A 19852-nucleotide genomic window follows, 5' to 3' on the forward strand; every position below is an offset into this window, starting at 1 on the left:
TGTCTGCAAACATATCACACACAGTAAATCCTTTAAGTTTATAGATTCCAACAAATGTCAGAAAACATTAAACAATAACACATGAGTGTGTCCCTTGAAACTCCATCTGACATAATGTAAAAATGTAGTATGACTTTTTACAGTTATAAGGTAGCACCAACACAGGCATTTAACAAGAAAATCAGTCGTCCTTTGAACTTTTATTAGTGTATTCCCTCTGAGAAGAATATCTCATTTAACCATACGTACAGTTAGATCTCTGATTTTCAAAGCAGCAGTGGAAAGTAACTAAGTACATTTACTCAAGTACTGTACAAAAGTTTGTACTGCATCACTACATTTCAGAGGGAAATATACTTTTTACCCCACCGCATTTAACTGACAGCTGCACTGGTTACTTTGCCTTTTATTTACAAAGATATGATCATCTCACAAAATAAAGTACATTGTAGAAGGTTAAACTACAGTACCGTATACAATGTAGTTAGAATCACCTCTATCTCATCCAGCTACAATATTAAAATGGTGTTTACAAAGTAATGCATCATATCATCATAATAAAAATCCACTAAATATAATGATCTGAAAGGGACCGTTCTACTGCCTGCTGAGCACTTTCACTTTTGATAGTTGAAGTATATTTTACTGTAATTACTCATGCACCTCTACTACTTGAAAAGTAACCCAGTACATTTACTCAGAGATCGTTGTTCAGTGCAGCGGTGGAGGAAGTATTCAGATCTTTTACTTAAGTAAAAGTAGCAATACCACACTATAAAAATACACTGTAAAAATACACATGCAAAAGGTATGTATTCAAAATTTTTACTGAGGTAAAAGTACCTAAGTATTAGCATCAAAATATATGTAAAGTACCAAAAGTAAGATTACTCATAATGCAGAAAGCCCCATTTTAGAATAAATATTATTTTACTATTGAACTATTTAATATACAGCAGGATAGTTTAATGATTAATTATAAATAATAATTTATTAATCCATTTATATTAATATTGCATTAACAAACTGACTAGTAACTGAAGCTGTAGAAAAGTACAATAATTGCTTCCAAACTGTAGAATTATAAGTTGTATAAAATGGAAATACTCAAGTGAAGTACAAATACCATAAAACTGTATTTAAATTAAGTACAGTACTTAGTTACATTCCAGCATAGATGAAATCATTGGTATTAATAGTACTATTATAGAACACTCTTGAAATTAATTCTGCCTTTTAAAAACTTTTACTTTTGATACCTGTATATTTTCCCCGTGGGGGGCCCTGTGGGGGTGCAAAAATTTGTTGATGGGCCATATTGACCTCCACTATACATGGCAGTTAAATTATTTCCCATGGCACTTAGAAAACCAACCAGTGTCCTGGAGGTGAAATGATTAGCTGATCGTCTCTTAGTTGATTGACAGAAAATTCATGACAACAATTTAGCTAACTGATGAAGCGTTCAACTCTTTTTTCAAGAAAAAATGCCCCCCCACAAAAAAAAATCACTGGCACCAGCCTCTCAGATGTGAATATATGCTAGCCTCCCTGGTTTTTCAATTACAGTAAACTCAACATTTTGGGGTTTTTGAAATGTAGCATTTTAATATGTTAATTTGGGAATTTTTGACTATTTCCTAACATTTTATATACTGAACACTCAATCAATTGTTCAACAAATTTGTGATTAATCAAATTATGCAGAAAGAAAAACAGTAGAGTAAATGTAGGGATTTTGGGGCCCTCATGGGTCTGGGGGCCCTGTGCAGTTGCCCAGTTTGCCCAACTGGTAATCCAGCCTTGAGTAACATTTTGAAAACAAGGCTTTACCTGAAAATAGAGTATTTTACATTGAAACGTTGTTAATTTTACTTAAGTTAAATATCTCTGTATTTCTTCCTTCAGTGCTGAGATATGACTGGTTGTGAAGTATGTGATGCCAGATCTGGCACATCCTCACAATGTGTAACGTGGGTTTCAGTCCAGATTGTTAGACATTGAACCGCCAAAGAGTTAAAGTCCGTAACGTTTGCATGGTGTACCTCTCTCGTACCAAACGGAGGGTGTTTGTTTTCCCTCCTCAGACCTGCGGGTCCCTCCGCTCTGCCCGGCGGGGCGGAGCACAACATGGATTTCCCAACCTTTCGCGTCATTTGTATCCGGCTGCTCTGAAGTCCAATAGAAAGACGAGAAAAGAAAACAGTGTAGACGGCCTGTACTCTGCTATCCTCGAACGCCATCTTAAACAGAAAAGGGGCTTTAAATCGGGAGGAAACGGGAAAACGGGCGGGGGGGGGAGAGACAGACTGTTGTTTTCGCCCGTGTTTTAAGCCCTCGGGTCGCTCTGCAGCAGCACCAGTCGTGGCTTTTGGCGCTTATAACACAGAGTAAAGTCGCGAGGAAATCGGCGAGGTACTGGTTAGCCCCTAGCTAGCTCGCGAGGGGGAGGGGCGGGGGTTTGGAGGATTTTTTTTTTTCCCCCCGCAGCCGAAGTTGTTTGTTTATGTTATTCCACACGGACATGTCCTCTTCAAACCCAGGTAAAATACATTTAAAGTCACAGCGACATTTAGCCACAGTACTATGCGACTCTTAATGGGTTGTGGGCGTTTTCTCATGTACAGTTTAGAGCGGACACTTCCCTAAAGATAGCGTGACAGCATCGTAAAAGATAGCTTAGTAGCAAAGCTAATGCCACAGCAAGGCTAGCTGGTTATTGCATAATTGTGTAGCTTGGTAACATGCTAGCGAGCTAACAGCGGCTAGATAGCTGTTCAGATGGCTCCCTTGTGTTATTTATGGACGGCAAGGTGAGAAACTAAATCTAAGCTGACTATCAAGCTGCGGTTGGCTAGCTCGGTTCATATGTTTCTGTTTTGAGATAACGTTGCTCACAAGATCAATATCTGTGTGTTCTATGTAGCTTTACTTTTAGCTCAGGGTCGAGGTTGTCTTAGCTCCCTACAATCTGATATCATGTTCTAAAAATAGTTAATTTGTTGCTAACTTAACGTTTTATACATACGTTTTGAATTAAAAGCAATGTCAACTCTGTGCGTTATTGCCAATTTGGCCTCTAAGTATGGGCTCCAGTGGGTGGTTTCCTTTACGGTGCTTGAAACACAATAGGAAATCACCTGTCTTTCTGTGCCTCTGTTTATTAATAGAGTTACCAGACCCAAATCTGGGTATGGGGGCAAGTGGGACCCAAGCAGGTGGCGGTGCCGTGGTGACAAAAGGGACCAACAAGAGACGAGCAGCGTAAGTGGGTGTTTTAGTGGTAGATTTTGTGCTGAAATGTCAGTATAATGTTATGTACATTTGCTGACTGGTGTACTTTTGCTTTAAACCGTTGTGGTCGAAATTCTTTTCGAGAATATTTGTGTGAAGCTTCTCATGTGTTTCTCTTCTCCATACTGCAGGCCAGACTTTGATGATGATGAAGGAAGCAAATTGTTCCGGTACGTTAGTCTCCGTCTGTTTTTGCATAAAGCAAGATGAAATGCATCATCAACCGGTGTTTGTAATGTCAGGCCTGCTGATATAACAACCAAGGGTTACTCTGTTTTTCCTCAGGTGTGATGATGAAACAGCCGGCTCCAACAATGACAAAGAGCGCTTTGCCAGGTAGGAGGATGAACTAAAAGAAATGAAAAGAGTGTGTGTGTGTGTGTGTGTGTGTGTGTGTGTGTGTGTGTGTGGCAAGGTGTAGGGGGGTAATAATATTAATACAACAGTTACAACCATGCTGCTCTCCTTTTCCATTCCAATTTTTTTTTTTTTTTTTTAACTCTTACGCTTCTCTTTATTTTGGTCGTGATTTTTGGGCCAGTGTTTTAGTGGGTTGGTTTCATTTCCAGGTTTTTGGAAGACGATCAGAGTTTTGCAGATAAGGAAAAACTAGCCAGGTATGGCCTGTACCACTGTGGAAGGCTCACTCTCCTGCTTGTATCCATGTCAATACTGAATGCACTGATCAAATACTATCCTGTCTTGCTGGGAACCCAGCACAATGTCATTTTGATAGCACACAATGACCGGTATGATTCGCCACTCTGTGGGTCTGTTTTAGTGCCTTTCAGTATGTTATGCTTCCTTGCCTAAGGCAGCTGGTTGTAAATTTCAACCCACCACCTTGATATGTGTCACTAACCGCTGCGCTGTGTGTGAGTCAGGGACTTCTTTCACTTTGGTGATCCCTTACTCTTGAGCAACTGTCCTCTTTGTCTCTTTTCTCCCCCCCACCCTCTCAGGATATCTGAAGGGTCTTTCTCTTTCTGCACTTGCCCTCTTTTGTCACACTGGCTGGCCTTGAAAGACCAGGCTCTCTTGCTTTCTCACTACCATTTTGATGGATCATTGACTACACTTTGTTTTGTGCGTCCATTACTTCTCTCACCTTCTCTCATTCCCATCTCTTCTTCCCGAGTGGCATACTTACATTGCAACATTAAACTCTACTCCATGTTGTCCACCTGCCCGTTTCCCCCATCTCAATCTTTCCTATCCTCTCCACCTCTGCCTCCCTCCCTTGTTTCCTCACTACAGGGAAAACCACAGTGAGATTGAGAGGAGGAGGCGAAACAAGATGACTGCCTACATCACAGAATTATCAGACATGGTGCCCACCTGCAGCGCTCTAGCACGGAAACCAGACAAACTAACCATCCTACGAATGGCCGTGTCCCATATGAAGTCTCTGAGAGGAAGTGGCAATACCAATGCAGATGGGTCGTACAAACCTTCCTTTCTCACTGACCAGGTATAAGCAACCCAGAGAGAGAAAGTAGAAATTGAGGGGTGGTCAGAAGTTTCTTGCCTCTAAAGTGACTTGGACTGAGTTTACACTACCTCTATAGTGGGGAAATCTTAGAACCCTGTAGAAAGCACGTTCAGTGTAGGCAACACTTTCTGACGAGAGTACTGTTTTGTGTCAGTAAAGTCATTTAATATACAGGTTTCACAGTCACAATGTCGTTAACACTGTACCTCTCTGAGTTCAGTTGAAATAGAGTGAAGGGGATGAGTAGGCAACATTTTCTGACAAGACAGTACTTTTTTATGTCAGTAAAGTCATTTAGTACAAAGGTTTCACAGTCACAACGCCGTTCACACTATACCTCTCTGAGCTCAGTGGAAATAGAGTGAAGGAGGAGCGAAAGTTGCACCTTTTTAAGCCTGCAAGTTCAAGCTGAAGGTCGGTCGCTATTTTTGCTGACTCTGAATCTAAATTTGTAATTTCATAACAGGTGTTCTTTTTTCTTTTCTTTAAAAAACGTCATTGTTCATTCCTTCAGGCCCTTGGTCAGCTTGTAATTTGTTCAAAACCAAACTTTGTGATTAAGCATGGACTGTAAGTGACTGTAAGTAAAATACCCCCGTTACTCCCTCCTGGTAAAAGTCCTTGCTAGCAGGTGAAAACAAGAAACTGGTGTCACCATTATGGAGACAGTCAATCTATGCCCTCCCCAGGACAATACTTTTGATAGTAGTGACAGGGACCAAGATACAAAGGGAATTGGGGATTGTGAATTTTTAGAAAAAGATCTATAATTTACAAACTTAGACAAATATGCTCCATGATATCTCTGACCTCTCATCCTCACTGCTTAGCCAATCTTTTGATGCTGTCTTTTTGAAGGAGCTGAAGCACCTCATCCTGGAGGCAGCTGACGGCTTCCTGTTCGTGGTGTCATGTGAGACCGGTCGCATTGTTTACGTCTCAGATTCCCTGACACCCGTCCTCAACCAGTCACAGTCTGAATGGCTCGGCTCCTCCCTTTATGATCAACTCCACCCAGATGACACAGAAAAGCTCAGGGAGCAGCTCTCCACTGCAGAGAATAACAGCACAGGTATAAAGCATGCACAAACACATACAGACAGTAGTAGACACATGTGCACCTCAATATCGCGTTGGGTCCATTGCCGACAGCTGAAAGTCATCACGATGTTGAGCTCAGCACGTACTTCGTTCTGAATGACACTGGAAAATCCTGGTCTGCAAAGCAGTATTTATGAGCATTTTTTTGTAAAATTGAATATGGCTAAATGTCTATAATTTAATTTCAGATTATTTGCATTTTATTTCTATACATTGCTTTGGGCTCTCGGTGTGTTAAGAACACACCATCTTGATTATAATCAACTCCCACCCGAACAATGTCATCGTCCATTGTGGTGTTCCACTGTTGATGTTGTCATATGCCAATTCGGTAGACATCGCCCAACCCTACCTCAGTAAACCCATGATTGACTCAATTCACTCTGTTGTTTGCCTTTTAAAGGAAGGATGTTGGACTTGAAGACAGGAACGGTGAAGAAGGAAAGCCAGCAGTCATCAGCCAGAATGAGTATGGGAGCCCGTCGATCATTCATCTGCAGAATGAGGTGTGACTCATAGTTAATTATGCAGTTTATTATTTATATCTATGTTTGCCAGGATGCATAAATTGTTCATGTGGTGGCCTGTTTGTGTTTACAGGTGTGGCTCGTGTCCAGTGGAGCCTTTGTCGATGAACAGACTGAACTTCCTAAGGAATAGAAACAGGTTACCAAGACCAAACATTTTTTCTTTCGAATTAGTTTTTCAAAAAAATTGTGTTGGGATTATGGCACATTAGTATACCTGGAGCAGCCCAGTAGTAATAAGATGTACTTAAGCATGATTTTACTACCAGCATAGTCATAGGAAAGATTTGATTTTCATTGTATTTTAAAATGTATTCCTTCACCTCAGGAATGGTTTGGGTGCAGCCAAGGAAGGGGAGCCCCAGTTTGTAGTGGTCCACTGTACAGGATACATCAAGTCTTGGCCCCCTGCAGGTAAAACTAATCATTTTGTGAGGATTGGCATATATAGCCATCTGTTACATTTGCTTCATAATATGGCTAGGGCCTGTAAATGATGAGTTGTACATTATGGCCGGTATTGACACAGTTTTTTGCATGTTTGTGTTTTAGGAGTATCATTAACAGATGATGAAGCAGACAACACTCAAGGGAGTCGCTACTGTCTAGTTGCTATTGGGAGGTTACAGGTATAATGGATGTCGCTTACGCAGAGATGTGCACATGTATATTTTGTGCTCAAGCAAGTTACGATGATAGAATCATTTGTGACTAATCATAAATGTCCATTATTGAGCAGTATGTAGTTGATACCAAGGAGAAAGAAGTTCTTTAATTGTGACAATGTAACATTTGGTAGTGATCTGAAACCTTACCTGCAATTCATATACATCTCCAACAAACTGCAGTAATCTTTGAATCTCACATCAACAATCCAGAATAAAATTGCATTTGCTGGCAGGAGAAGAACATGTATTTTTTATTGAAAACGCACACCTACAAAAGGCAGTATTTTGTGGTCACAATCTATAGTCTTATCTCAAGTGGATTACAACTGATGTTTGTACTGTTATGTTGTGTTTTGAAATATTTTTTTCCCCTGTTACCTGGGTGGCTGAGTTGCAAAACATTGATAATATTCCTAACTTTTGAATAAGAACTCAGAACTAGAAACTCATTCTAGTGATCTTCTGACCATGCATGTGATTCATGCACAGTATGATTGTAAAGAATCTAACTTCTTTTTCTCACCCTTGTTTTGGGCCATTAAACATCATGGTGTTTGCATGTATTTTGTGCACGGCCTTAGGTTTATGTTAAAAATTGGAATTTCTTTTTGCTTCTTCAGGTGACTTGTTGCCCAGGTGACACAGACATCAACAGTATCAGTGTTCCCGTAGAGTTCATCTCACGCCATAACTGCCAGGGCATGTTCACCTTTGTAGACCACCGCTGTATGGCCACTGTCGGCTACCAGCCACAGGTGAGCATCACAGCTGGAGGAAATGTCATGTCCAGAAGGTGTTAATGTCTTCTGGGCTAATGGTGGTTGTATTATCTGCTGTGTGTCGCAGGATTTACTGGGTAAGAATATTCTCGAGTTCGCCCACCCTGAAGACCAGGGCTTGTTGAGAGACAGCTTCCAACAGGTAGGACTGTCTGAATATATGGACCTTTTTGAGTTCTCTGTTTTATTTCTGTTTATTTCTTGTGTTTGTAATACTGTAACAGTGTGTTTACATGCACTTGAAAGAGTACCCCTGTGATTTTAGAATTGCACTCCTGTTACATTGTCTCACGACGAATCATTACAGCAGAACCAAACTTGTCTTTTTTTTTTTTTTTTTTTTTGCGCTTAGTCTTCTTCCTTATCAAAACCTGGCACTTACATGACCTACAATGCAACCCGATTTTACTCAACTGTACAGATTTGAGTGTGCAATGTTAGTAGCGGCTAATGTAACCCTGGGCCACTCTCCTCATTGTAAGTGATTGGCATGTTGGACTTGTGTCCTCAGGTGGTGAAGCTGAAGGGCCAGGTTTTGTCAGTGATGTTTCGGTTCCGCTCCAAATCGAGAGAATGGATCTGGATGAGAACAAGCTCCTTCACCTTCCAGAACCCGTTTTCAGAGGAGATTGAGTATATCATCTGTACCAATGTCAATGTCAAGTGAGTTACACATTGTAGACGTTTTTTTTTTTTTTTTTTTTTTTTTTAAACCAATACTGGTGATTATGTAACATGATTTTGCAATCAAATACAGCACATAATGAAACATTGACGTGGTGAAATGTGACTGTTGGGAAAGACCCCTCTGTCTGAATGCTTACCTATCACCCTGAATCCCAAGTTCCTCTTACACCATTACCACAACCCCTTTGAATAAACCACACACTGATCACTCTTTCCCTGCACCTCTCCTCTGCACCTGTCTCTGATTGTGGGAGCAGTAGAAACTCGACTCAGGACCCCCTCACTCCCATCTCCTCCCCAGGGGGTTTGCTGCCCTCTTCCTTGGGTCAGAGCAGCCCAAGCGGCCCTCCTGTAGTGCTCAGCCCGGGGCAGGTGGCCACCAGGTGAGACCAGGCCTGACCCGAGTATTGTCCCCCTGCACGGGACAACAGGGGCTGCTTCTTCATGGGAGACTAATGCTGTTTCTAGCAAGCTATAGTCATTCTTTTTTTTGTTGTCATTTCCCACCCTTGGTGATTCTTCTCTCCATTGCATTTCTCTGTTCCCCTGTAGCGTTTGAAAAATAGAGCTGTTATCTAATAAGAAGCATGTCATGTAGTTGTTGTTTTTTTATAGTGAGTAGCGAAGTGATCAACTTTTAGCAGGTAGTGTAGCATGTTAGCGGTGTGTATTTATAAAACAGGCCTTTCTCTGCTGATGCTTGTAACTCTCTTCGTCTTCTGTCCTATCTCTTTTATGTTGCCATGGTGACCGGTGGCGGGTTGAGTGCAATTGTGTCTGCAGGTGTTTGGGATTTCTCACTCAAAAGCGGAGGTCATGGAAATGAAAATTAGGCTATTTTAAACCGACTTCATATCAACACTCTCTTTCTCTTTTCCAGGCAGTTCCAACAGCAGCAGCAGGCCGAGCTGGATGGAGGTGGAGCCAGAGACGGACTGTATGAGGCAGGACCAATGACCCTCTCGCAGGTTAGGCCACGCACATGGTCACATGAATGTACATGTCCGCTCTGATTGAAGTATAGATTATGCCCATTTTCTTTTGGGTCCTTTTTTCCATTGCTGCTGTGACTGATCAGGTCTTTTTTTTTAATGGAAACAGTGGCAGGATGTTGATTATTTGCTCAGCAGGAAAACAGAAGTAGATGTTGGGACAGTTCCATTATCAGAACTTCCTTATGACGGCTTTCTTTTCATAATGGAATGAACTGGAACTTACTTAAAAGATTTTAAGATTGAAAGTATTCCTAAAAATATTAAATTGTGTTTGCGGGTTCATGACTAAAAGTTCCACTTTGATCACAATCTTAAACTTCTGACTTAAACTCTTCATTTTTAAGATACCATAGACATGAGTTGGACCCAACATGTTGTATAAATTAATTTGCACAATAAGAAAACTGGATTCATGAAACTGTGGTTTCGTTGTCCCTCATGTTACGAAGAAACAAAGTATCACCAGTGACCGTAAACATTGTATTTGCCTATCAGAAGTACAACACAGTAATTAATCCAGAATACATAGATTCCACAGTAGTTAAGGAGTAAAACACATCACATTTAGCCTTAAGCTTAAAACAAACTGCCGCTGCAGCGCCGCAGCACGTCATATAACGCACATCAAATGCAGCCCCTAGCACCAATAGGAAATGTCGTGCTGCAGTGCGCCAACACAACCAGGACCACACACAGAGCAGGATCATAGATCATTGATCATACTATACTAATAAAATGTCTACCATAAAAATGTTTTTAACAACGTGTAGACATTACCTTAAAATTATGTGTGGACACCCTCTACTTAAACTTGATTTCTCACCTGGAAAAGCCAATCTCCAGAGATATGGCTTGCCCGGCAATACCTTTTTTGCCATTGTCTTTGTAATAACGCGATTGTTGGTCGTACTGCTCTTTATATTTCTCAACTTCAACAAGTAGTTTCTCCTCATCCATTGTACACAGATGGGAGATAGCGACAGAGACAGTAGGAGCTGAGGAGAGCAGGTGATGCTGAAAATAGGACAGTGGCAGGAAGTGTCACAGGGTGGCGTGCCTAGCCGCCACCGGTGTGGGGCTTGTTCATGGAAAATAACAAAGGCGTTTTGACGCACAGCAGTCGGCAGCTTTATGTTTTGGCCTTTAAAGTAACCTAGTAGTTGCCTTGAATTTTGTATTAGCAACACATTAGCCTCAAAAAGTTAGTACAACTAAATGTGTCCGCACTAGCAGAAAAAAGTAATATCTCAAATTACAAACGGTAGTCACAAAAAAATATTACGTGATCAGGCGAGGGCGTAGAGCCATATTAACACTGGTAAGACTTTCCAACCATGGAGAGACAGCTGAGAGTTTAAAGGTGTGAGGACAGATACAGATGTTGCTCTGTTTCTGCTTGACAGGCAAGTTAAAAATTAGTTTTGCTATGCTTCACAGACGCAATAGGTCAATATTGATTTGGCCCATTTGCTAATGGTTTTATTAGCTTGTCCCAACTGGTTAGTTAGCAAGCAGGTACCTGTGTCACATTTGTGTGTACTGTAACGTTAAATTACTTGCCCACGGACATTTGGCTTACATTCAGCTTACTATTTTCTAGTTTGTCAAGATATGGTGTTGGTGTGATGGTAGTTACAGTGGCAGGAGAGTTGTGAGTATCGCTGTGTGCAGCTGGTGTGCCGGCTCTGGGAAACTTTCACTTCCTCTCTGCATGTTAGCTTTGCAGCAGTAATTGTAGTAACAGTTTGCTATTCCCCAAACTAGATAACGTCAGTTACATTATTTATATCAAAGTATTTGTCTGTACAACGTGAGAAGGGTTTTATCCCTTAGCAGAGCTTCTGAAGGAGCACTGAAGGGAGGGGTGTATTTGTTTTGCTGTTGAGTTCAAATGTCTTTCTCCAGAATCGCTTACTCTACCTTTTTTAATTTATTAACTGTCAAACTAGATTAATTTTCTCTTGATCGACTAATTGTTTCAGCTCTAGACATCATTATTATTATTATTATTATTATTATTATTATTATTATTATTATTAAAAAATGAAAACCACAAAAAGAAAACCCACCCCCAAAAAAAGATAAAGCTCTTGTCTTGACTTAACTATTAGTGTAGTATGTGTGCATGGAGTCTAGCTGAACAAAATCTTTGCCCATTCTTGTTCACAATTTCCTCTATACACTATCACGTACAATAGGTCAATACTGTCTGTTGATTTCTTGCTCTTTTTTTTTTTTTCACATTTTTGTCTGCACTTTTTTCATCTTGTGGTGAAAAGGTTGGCAGTTGTGTCTCCTCCTAGTAATTGCAACCTCCTAATATAGATATGTTAATATACAGGTAGAAACTACATAGGCATTTGGTTATTGTGCCATATTTGACAGCACTTTGACAGCCTCAGTAAAGACACCAAATTCAAGTAAACTGGAGTGTTCAGGAATCTTTGATTTCAAGCACTTAAACTTTTCAGTTGAGATGATGAATGGTCACATTTGAGTCAGGTCAATTCTTGGAGATCGCTGACTGATAATTTTGGTGGTCCTTAGATGCCAGTCCAGCCGGTGCAGCCGGTCACAGCTGCAGGGCCAGACCACAGCAAGTCCCTTGAAAAGCCAGACCTTTACTCCTCCCTTTTCCAAGGCCCAGATCAGACCAAGGGCATCCCCGCCACTTCCACACCCTCCACACAGATTTACCCTCCAGCCAACAACTTCACTGCTGGTCGATCCAGTGATGCTTACAGGTAGGAAGTCTTATGTGTACACATGTCTGTGCGTTGGTTTACATGTACACCAGATCTTAAACCCCAAGGCAAAACTTCGTCTACCGAATTTGTTAACTAAACACCCTCATCTTGTTGCGTAAGTGAGAGGTCTACTCAGTCTTCTGTTTATTGTCACATGGAAACAAATTTTACAGATTTATTGGAGTTCTCTCAGACAATCAATGCCAGTTACCAGTTACAGTAACTCCATTGTCTTATCTCTTATAAAGAACATGGCATCGTGCAGAAACAGGTGTTTGTAGGTGCCTGTAGTTTATCCTGTTATCTTGAGATCTGACTTAATTACCTTTTATGTTTTTGCCTTGGGATAACATTTTGAGATCTGGAGATAATGAGATTATCATCTACTGGAAACCATATGAGCAGCAACTCAGTGACCCCTGGCTGTAGTGGGAACAAATAAACTCACATGTTTATGTGACCTACCAAATGGTTGGCATTTCTGAAGATTTTTCCTAACAGATTACACCTGGCAGGGGCACTGTTTTTTGTATATTGGCTGACGTACAACAGCAGCCTTCGGAAAACTCCCAGTTCTCCCAGTTGTGAATCTGCCATAGTTTATAGTGCACATGAAGGGTATAGGAGAACAAAGGCTTCCACCATTTTTTTAAGTGGGCGCAGATGCTGCCTTTGTTATGGTTAATTAAGAACGTAAAGTCAGGTACATAAGTATTTGGACAGTGACACAATGGAATTACAGACATTTTTTACATATTTCCTCTATTTTCAGAGTCTCAAAAGTAATTGGACAATTGACTGACAGTTTCATGGCCAGGTTTAGCCTGTTTGCTCACAAATTAAGCAGATAAACGGTCTGGAGTTGATTCCAAGTGTTGAATTTGAATTTGGTAGCTGTTCTCTCAATATGTGGTCTAAAGAGGTGTCGATGCAAATGAAGGAGGCCATCATTAGGCTGAAAAAACAAAACTAACCTATCAGACAGATGGCAGAAACTTCAGGAGTGGCCAAATCAACAATTTGGTACATGATTTAAAAAGTAGGAATGCACTGGCGAGCTCAGCAACATCAAAAGGCCTGGAAGACCATGGACGACAAATAAAGTGGTTGATTGCAGATTTTCTTTCTTTTGTAAAGAAAAACCTTTCACAACATCTAGACGGGTCAAGAACAATGTAGAGCAGGTAAGCGTATCATGAATGTAAATACAGAGAGTTTACCACAAGGTTCAAACCACTGGTAACAGTCAAGAACAGAAAGTCCATTAGACTTTGCCAGAAACCCCTGCCAAGTTCTGAAACAAGATTCTTTGGACAGATGAAACCAAAATCAACTTGTACCAGAAATGATGGGAATAGAAGAGTATGGAGAAGGAAAAGGAACGGCTCCTGATCCAAAGTGTACCACACCATCTGTCACACATGATGGAGGCAGTTTTATGGCACAGGCATGTATGGCTGGCAATAGAACTGGTTCACTGATGTTTATTGATGATGTGACTGCTGATAAAAGTAGCAGGATGAATTCTGAACTGTATAGGGCTATACTAGATACAGCCAAATGCTGTACAAAGGATAGGACGGTGCTTCACAATACAGATGGATAATGACCCACAACATACTGCGAAAGCAACCCAAGAGCTTCTCATGGCAGAGAAATGGAATATTCGTCAATGGCCAAGCCAATCGCCTGAACTCAACCCAATCAAGTAAGCTTTTCACATACTAAAGATAAAACTGAGGGCAGAAGGAAACAAACAAGCGGGAGCTGAAGGCAGCCGCAGTAAAGGCCTGGCAAAGCATCTGAAGAGAGAGAACTCAGCAATAGGTGATGTCCATTGGTTCCAGACTTCAGGCAGTCATTGACTGCAAAGGATTTTCATCCAAGTATTAAAAATAATCCTTATAGTTATAATTATGTTGGTTTTTTCAGATACTTTTGAGACTCAGAAAATGGAGGGACTACGTATAAAAATGGCTTTAATTCCTAAGAGTTTAATGCAATATTTTTTTTAAACGCCTTGAATTAAAGTTGAAAGTATACATTTCAATCACATCTCGATGGCTTCGTTGCAAATTCATTGTGGTGGTGCACAGAGGCAAAATTACAAATATTGTGTCACTGTCCAAATACTTATCTACCTGACTGTATTCCTGAAAGCATGTACAGTATGTCTCAAGTAGCTGTTACAGTGACTTTAAATACAATTTGCTTGCATTAACAGTGTTCTTTTTGCATAAAAAGTGGATCAGTGTTCCTGTTTATTTCAGTAGGGTTCCTTACATGTTGGATAATGGGAGCAGCTTTTATTATCAGCCAGGTAACAGAGCTATCACTGTCTTCATTCTTCTCAGCAGGCCAGTCAATATGACTCCACAGATGGCACAGCCAGCCCACTCAGCAGGACAGATGCTGGCTCAAATGTCTCGACAGAATGGAGCCCCGCAGTCAGTTACCCCCTCCACCACTGGCAGCCCCCTCCATGGAGGACCAGCAGGAGGATGGCCTGGAGCTGGAGCTGGAGCTGGAGCTAGACCACAATTTAATAACCAGGTAAGCCAGCACAACAGGAATCATTGTCTGAGTTTGCTCATCTTTATAGCCGTTTTAAGGCAGTCTTCATTCACTTAGGAAACAAGTAGAAGATACGAAGATACTTAATATAATGACACTTTTAAGTGTCTCTTCCAGTTACTGATCATATAATCACTTATTTAACATTGACCCTGCCCAACATCTATTCAATTCAAAACAGCAGGTGGCTCCCCAGGCAGCAAAGACCATGTCTCCACAGTTTGCTCCCATGGGAGGATTTGGAGGTGGCTCTTCCACCTCTTTTGGCCCGATGCCTACGGGTGCTGCTCCCACCCCCACCGGCGGTGCAAACTACCCACAAATTAATGCTCGTGCCAGCCTCAACACCAATGGTTATGGTAGGTTGTGTACGTATACATGTGAATCCATGTCTCTGTGTTTACACTGGTGCATCCTCTCACCCCTCTGTTCTATGTCCCAGATGGCTCTCAGTCTGGGGCACAGTTCCCATCTCGAGCAGCGGAGGCAGTGTGGCCCCAGTGGCAAGGCCAGCAGCACTCACAGAGTAATGCAGAGCAGCATCCTCATGCTCAGGGTAACCAGCAAGACATGTTTCCTGTGAGTGAAACAAGCTTAATCTCTCTCAAGCACTCACTTTACTCTCCCTTTCTCTGTCACTTAAAATAAATCTCTTCGTCTCTCTTATCTGATTTCAGGATGTGTTGTCTATGCTGGACCAGCCTGCCAACTTCAACAGTGATGACTTTGAGATTTCCATCTACCCTTCGTTTAACGAGTGACCTGGTCAATACTTGTCTGCTAGTTCACCCCTTTATCTTTTTGACTGTTTTTGCCCTCACTCCTCCTTATATTTCGCTCTTCTGCTCCTGTTTTCTTCCTGCTCCTGAGAGTAGCACTCTTCCCCTGCTTTGCATGGCTTATACTGCACTGCTACAGCCAGCTAAAGATGGAGGGATATATCTGACTGCAGATATATAGGAAAGGAAAATCAAGGATTTGCTACTGACTAAAAGATTATTATTTTAACAATATTCCAGCCATGTAAGAAAAACTCTAGCTAGCACTGCCCAAAGCAAATATATATACATCTATATATATCTATATATAGATATATAGAAATATATATTATAGATATCTATATATAATATATATATATATTATCTATCTATATCTATATTACATATATATATATATATATATATCTATATATATATATATATATATATATATATATATATATATATATATATATATATATATATATATATATATATATATATATAAACAAAAAAGAATCTATATATAGATATAGATATATAATATAGAAAAATATAAAACCATACACAAAACATATCTAGAATAAAATATAAGCACACAATCAACACTTGAATAGACTGCACAAAAACACTCTTACATTCTGGTAAACATACACAGGAAGTAAACACACACACATACAAAGGCCTTTTATTTTAATGTTGTATTCCTGGTTTTTCTCAGGCATTGATGAAAAGTGTATTTTGTTGTTTTACCCTTTAGCATGTAGACTAATCACTCCAATCGTTGATTTTTACCTCTCAGGAAATTGCAGGGATATACAGCTTTGGTGATTTAAAAAAAAAAAAAAAAAAAAAAAATTCTCAGCTGTTGCACGCAAACCACCACTGTCTGTGCTAACCTCACTCACAGTTTTAAATCCACAGCATGTCTCTGCATGTCAGCACTGCTTTCATGGAGCGCTTCTACAATGTGTAGATTTATACTGAGTACAGTTTTATATGTACATTGGTGGCTTCACTTATAAATTTTAATTATTTAGTTTTCCTCTTAAGGAACATTTAAGGTTTTTTCTTCATGGAATGATGTACTTCAACAACACAAATACAGTGTTACAATGGCTGCATACTGTTTGTCTAGTTGCCTGTTGGAAATGTATACAATCTATTTTTCTTTGCCTACATATACATATATACAGTATGCATGTGTCTATGTATGTTAAATGAATGCGTGCAGTATCATTATCAACTTTAACACAGTCATAGGGTCTCTGACTTGCTTTATTTACTTCTTTCTGTCCTGAGTTACCCTGTACCAAGTATGGGCTTTTTTGTACTCCTCCTCCTTTTGTAGAATAAATTTAAAAATCACACAGCAATAATTAACAAGCAGGAATTGTGTACTTTTAAAGCCATTCTTTTTTGTTATGTTTTCCTTGATTAATGTTATTTTCAATTGGAGAGATGTGGTAGTAATGTTTGATTTAATTCAAATGTTTCCCTAGTATTTTCTTGTTATCTCAAACTTTTAATGATCACTTGAGTTCTCCATTGCCCTTTTTCTGATCGGTATCTTATTAATGGTTTGATCAGGGTATCCAGGATTAAAATGGAATAAATAGAGCTAAAAGCAAGATGATCTACAAGTGAGAGTGTCCAAAAAGATTTTTTTTTTCAGTGTATTGTCCTTTTGTTTGTGGTAAACATTTGGACTAGGAATGAATCTTTGCCAACAAGATCCAAACACTTGTGTTTTACAATCAGTTTTTGTCAAGTTTGTATATTGGAATAATGTTGTGGGTTGAAAGATGATGTTTCTAAAAATATTTAAGTTTTTAACGTGTGGTATTAGTTTAAATTTGACCCTCTTCATTACAGTTTTCCATTGTGTGTAGCTCCTGCGCACTAATGATGACAAACTGTAATTTTATGTAAACCCATGTTGATAATTGTTTGGTTTTCATCTTCAAAAGGATGTTTGTGACTGTGATATCTTTGTTATTGCGGAAAACCTTTTTGGTTGCTCTGTATCCAGGTTTTTTTTTTTGTTTGTTTGTTTGTTTTTTTTTCCAATGATGTGAACTTTTGTCACTCATAGGAACACAAATATATAAATAAAGTGTATATGTATATGAAATGTTAAATGAGAGAATGTTTGGTTTTTGTATTAAATTGTTATATTGTCAAAAATGAAGGAGTTGGATTGTAATTTGAACTGCACACACTTCTTTTCATGTATAGTGGTTCACAGCAGAGTTTGTCGGCACACTGTCTCATAATCCTTAATAGCAAAGTTATATATTTACAGTCTTGTTCATGTTGGGTGTTTATCAGCGTACTTCACTGATCACATTCATGCAAGAGTCATGGCTGTTTTCAGTTATTTCCGTGCATGTATTCACTTCCTTGAATTAGTTTTATATTCCTAACTGGTGTACAAACAAAAGCCAACCTTGCTTTGATTAGCCTGTATCTGTTTTCTTTCCCCTTTCTGTGTATCGATGAGGACGCAAAGAGAAGAGATCTGTGGGTATCTGCTGGGATCAGTTTCCGCCTTCGTCCTTCCCTCCTCTCTTTCACAGCCTGGGGGTGAAAACGGATGGAACTAATGCTGGTACTGATCTAAGATAGGCTTACTATGTTAACATTTGGGTTGCACTTGGGTGACATCTCGTGCTGTAAATCTTATTTTGCCAGTATATGACACACTCTTCTCCCAGCTTTTTGTCCAGATCCACTGCTAATTGCATAGTCACTTTACTCTTAACTTGTGTGTGTCTCTGTAGTGGCATCAGAATACAAGCAATCTGCATTTTTTGTTCAGGCTCAGTTTCCAACCCCTCTCAAGTGATTGGCCACTAAGGCATATGTCATATCCTCTTTCTCTTCCTCAACCTTTTCTTTTGCCTTTTTTGCATCTTGACTCTTATCATTCCATGACTTTTGGGCCATAAAATACCCAAAACCTTGTGCGTGTGTGCAAGGATATGTGTAAGTGAACTGAGCGGTTCAGTATAGACAGAGCATCTTAATATCCACGCCTCGCTTGCATTATTAAGATTTAAAAACTTGTGTAGGGCTACATCTTTCTGCCATGTTAAGTGTCTAAACCTTGTACTGACCAGGGATCCAGTGACTCTTGTTAAGGTGTCATCTCCTGTAAAGGTCTCGTGTCCTGAGGAGACCAGAGAGATGCCTCAGTGTTCTAATCTCAGGAACGGCCTGATCGTTACCAAACCCCTTATTAACTATTCATGCAGGACACGGGTGCCAAATGAGGCTCCGTGTGTCCACCAATCCATCTTGTCTTTTGGAGGAGGACAGTAGTTGTCAATGCTGGGAGAAGAAAAAGAACAAGACCAAGTGTTTTGTTTTGGATTCTCAGGTAGAAACAGCAGTGGCACGATGGATTGACTGTGAACATCAACAGAGGAAGTGGAGAAGTCCATACAGATAAATCTACATCATTTAAATACTTTTTTTGAAATAATCACAAGCATTTCAGGAACTACTTTTGAAGTAAAGAGATGAGGCAATGACTGTGAGGTAGATAGACATCTTTGGAGTTTGTGGATTTGTCAACATGGACTCATCAATCCTCCCTGTGGCCAGGCTGGATGTGGATGTGGACCTTGGTTGTGCCCTCTTCTTCTTCTTCCTCCTCTGCTTCTTCTTGTTGGTGACCATTGTCCGCTGTGCTCAGATGGTGCTGGACCCTTACAGTGCTGTCTCTGTCACCACATATCAGGAGGAGCAAACGGAGGACTGATGGAGACCAGAGCCCTAAAAGTTATTAAGGAAAGGCATCTCGGCCTCCAAAAGGAGCTTTGCCATCTACTCATACTGCAAAGATGACAAAAATGAATTGCAACAAGCCACTGAATATTTGAGGCTTTCCTTATGACTGAGTCAGCTTGGTGGAGGTATTTCTGACACTATTTTAACTTCTTTATAGTTTCTACCTAACTGATAATTTGTACAAAAAAAGGCTGTCTACCACAACATACAATAACTTAAAGTGATGTAAGTATACAATGTAAAGTATTAAAGACAAAAATGTACAGTTGCCAGTTTAGATTTTCCTGTGCTTATGCCTAACATGAGACACCCATGGTTTAGAATGATATTAAAAGAGGTAGCATGTCAATTATCATTGGACAACATTTGAATAATGATTTAAATATACATTTATTTATTTAAAATGACATGCATGATGTATGTTGTGTGATTGTT

General features: G+C 39.9%; 2 protein-coding genes across 9 annotated transcripts; both read left to right on the forward strand.

Moving 5' to 3' along the window:
- The first annotated feature begins 2100 nt into the window (after positions 1-2100).
- Positions 2101-15926, forward strand: arnt (aryl hydrocarbon receptor nuclear translocator). Of its 8 annotated transcripts, none has more exons than XM_040117902.1 (21): positions 2101-2543; positions 3171-3264; positions 3426-3464; positions 3580-3630; positions 3864-3911; positions 4552-4765; positions 5645-5858; positions 6291-6393; positions 6488-6553; positions 6743-6828; positions 6967-7043; positions 7703-7837; positions 7929-8003; positions 8373-8524; positions 8806-8931; positions 9429-9516; positions 12091-12287; positions 14648-14843; positions 15046-15223; positions 15307-15443; positions 15542-15926. In XM_040117902.1, the coding sequence occupies exons 1-21, from the start codon at positions 2507-2509 to the stop codon at positions 15623-15625; spliced, it is 2397 nt and encodes a 798-aa protein (XP_039973836.1). In that variant the 5' UTR covers positions 2101-2506; the 3' UTR covers positions 15626-15926. The 8 variants fall into 8 exon arrangements, with proteins under 8 accessions (XP_039973836.1, XP_039973835.1, XP_039973837.1 ...); XM_040117901.1 differs by having other exon boundaries at positions 2102-2543; positions 14645-14843; XM_040117903.1 differs by lacking the exon at positions 3864-3911 and having other exon boundaries at positions 2103-2543; positions 14645-14843.
- Positions 15927-19202: 3276 nt separating this feature from the next.
- On the forward strand, positions 19203-19388 carry LOC120783985 (cortexin domain-containing 1-like). The gene has a single exon (XM_040117395.1). The coding sequence runs from the start codon at positions 19203-19205 to the stop codon at positions 19386-19388; it is 186 nt and encodes a 61-aa protein (XP_039973329.1).
- Positions 19389-19852: the final 464 nt, after the last annotated feature.

Source organism: Xiphias gladius, chromosome 22, assembly GCF_016859285.1.
Source record: "Xiphias gladius isolate SHS-SW01 ecotype Sanya breed wild chromosome 22, ASM1685928v1, whole genome shotgun sequence".
In the NCBI taxonomy this organism is placed as follows: Eukaryota; Metazoa; Chordata; class Actinopteri; order Istiophoriformes; family Xiphiidae; genus Xiphias; species Xiphias gladius.

Coding starts and splice junctions, on each gene's coding strand:
- arnt (XM_040117901.1), top strand. CDS start 2,507: ATGTTATTCCACACGGACATGTCCTCTTCAAACCCAG. Junction 3,912..4,551: donor GATAAGGAAAAACTAGCCAG/GTATGGCCTGTA, acceptor TCCTCACTACAG/GGAAAACCACAGTGAGATTG. Junction 9,517..12,090: donor GACCAATGACCCTCTCGCAG/GTTAGGCCACGC, acceptor GGTGGTCCTTAG/ATGCCAGTCCAGCCGGTGCA.
- LOC120783985 (XM_040117395.1), top strand. CDS start 19,203: ATGGACTCATCAATCCTCCCTGTGGCCAGGCTGGATGTGGATGTGGAC.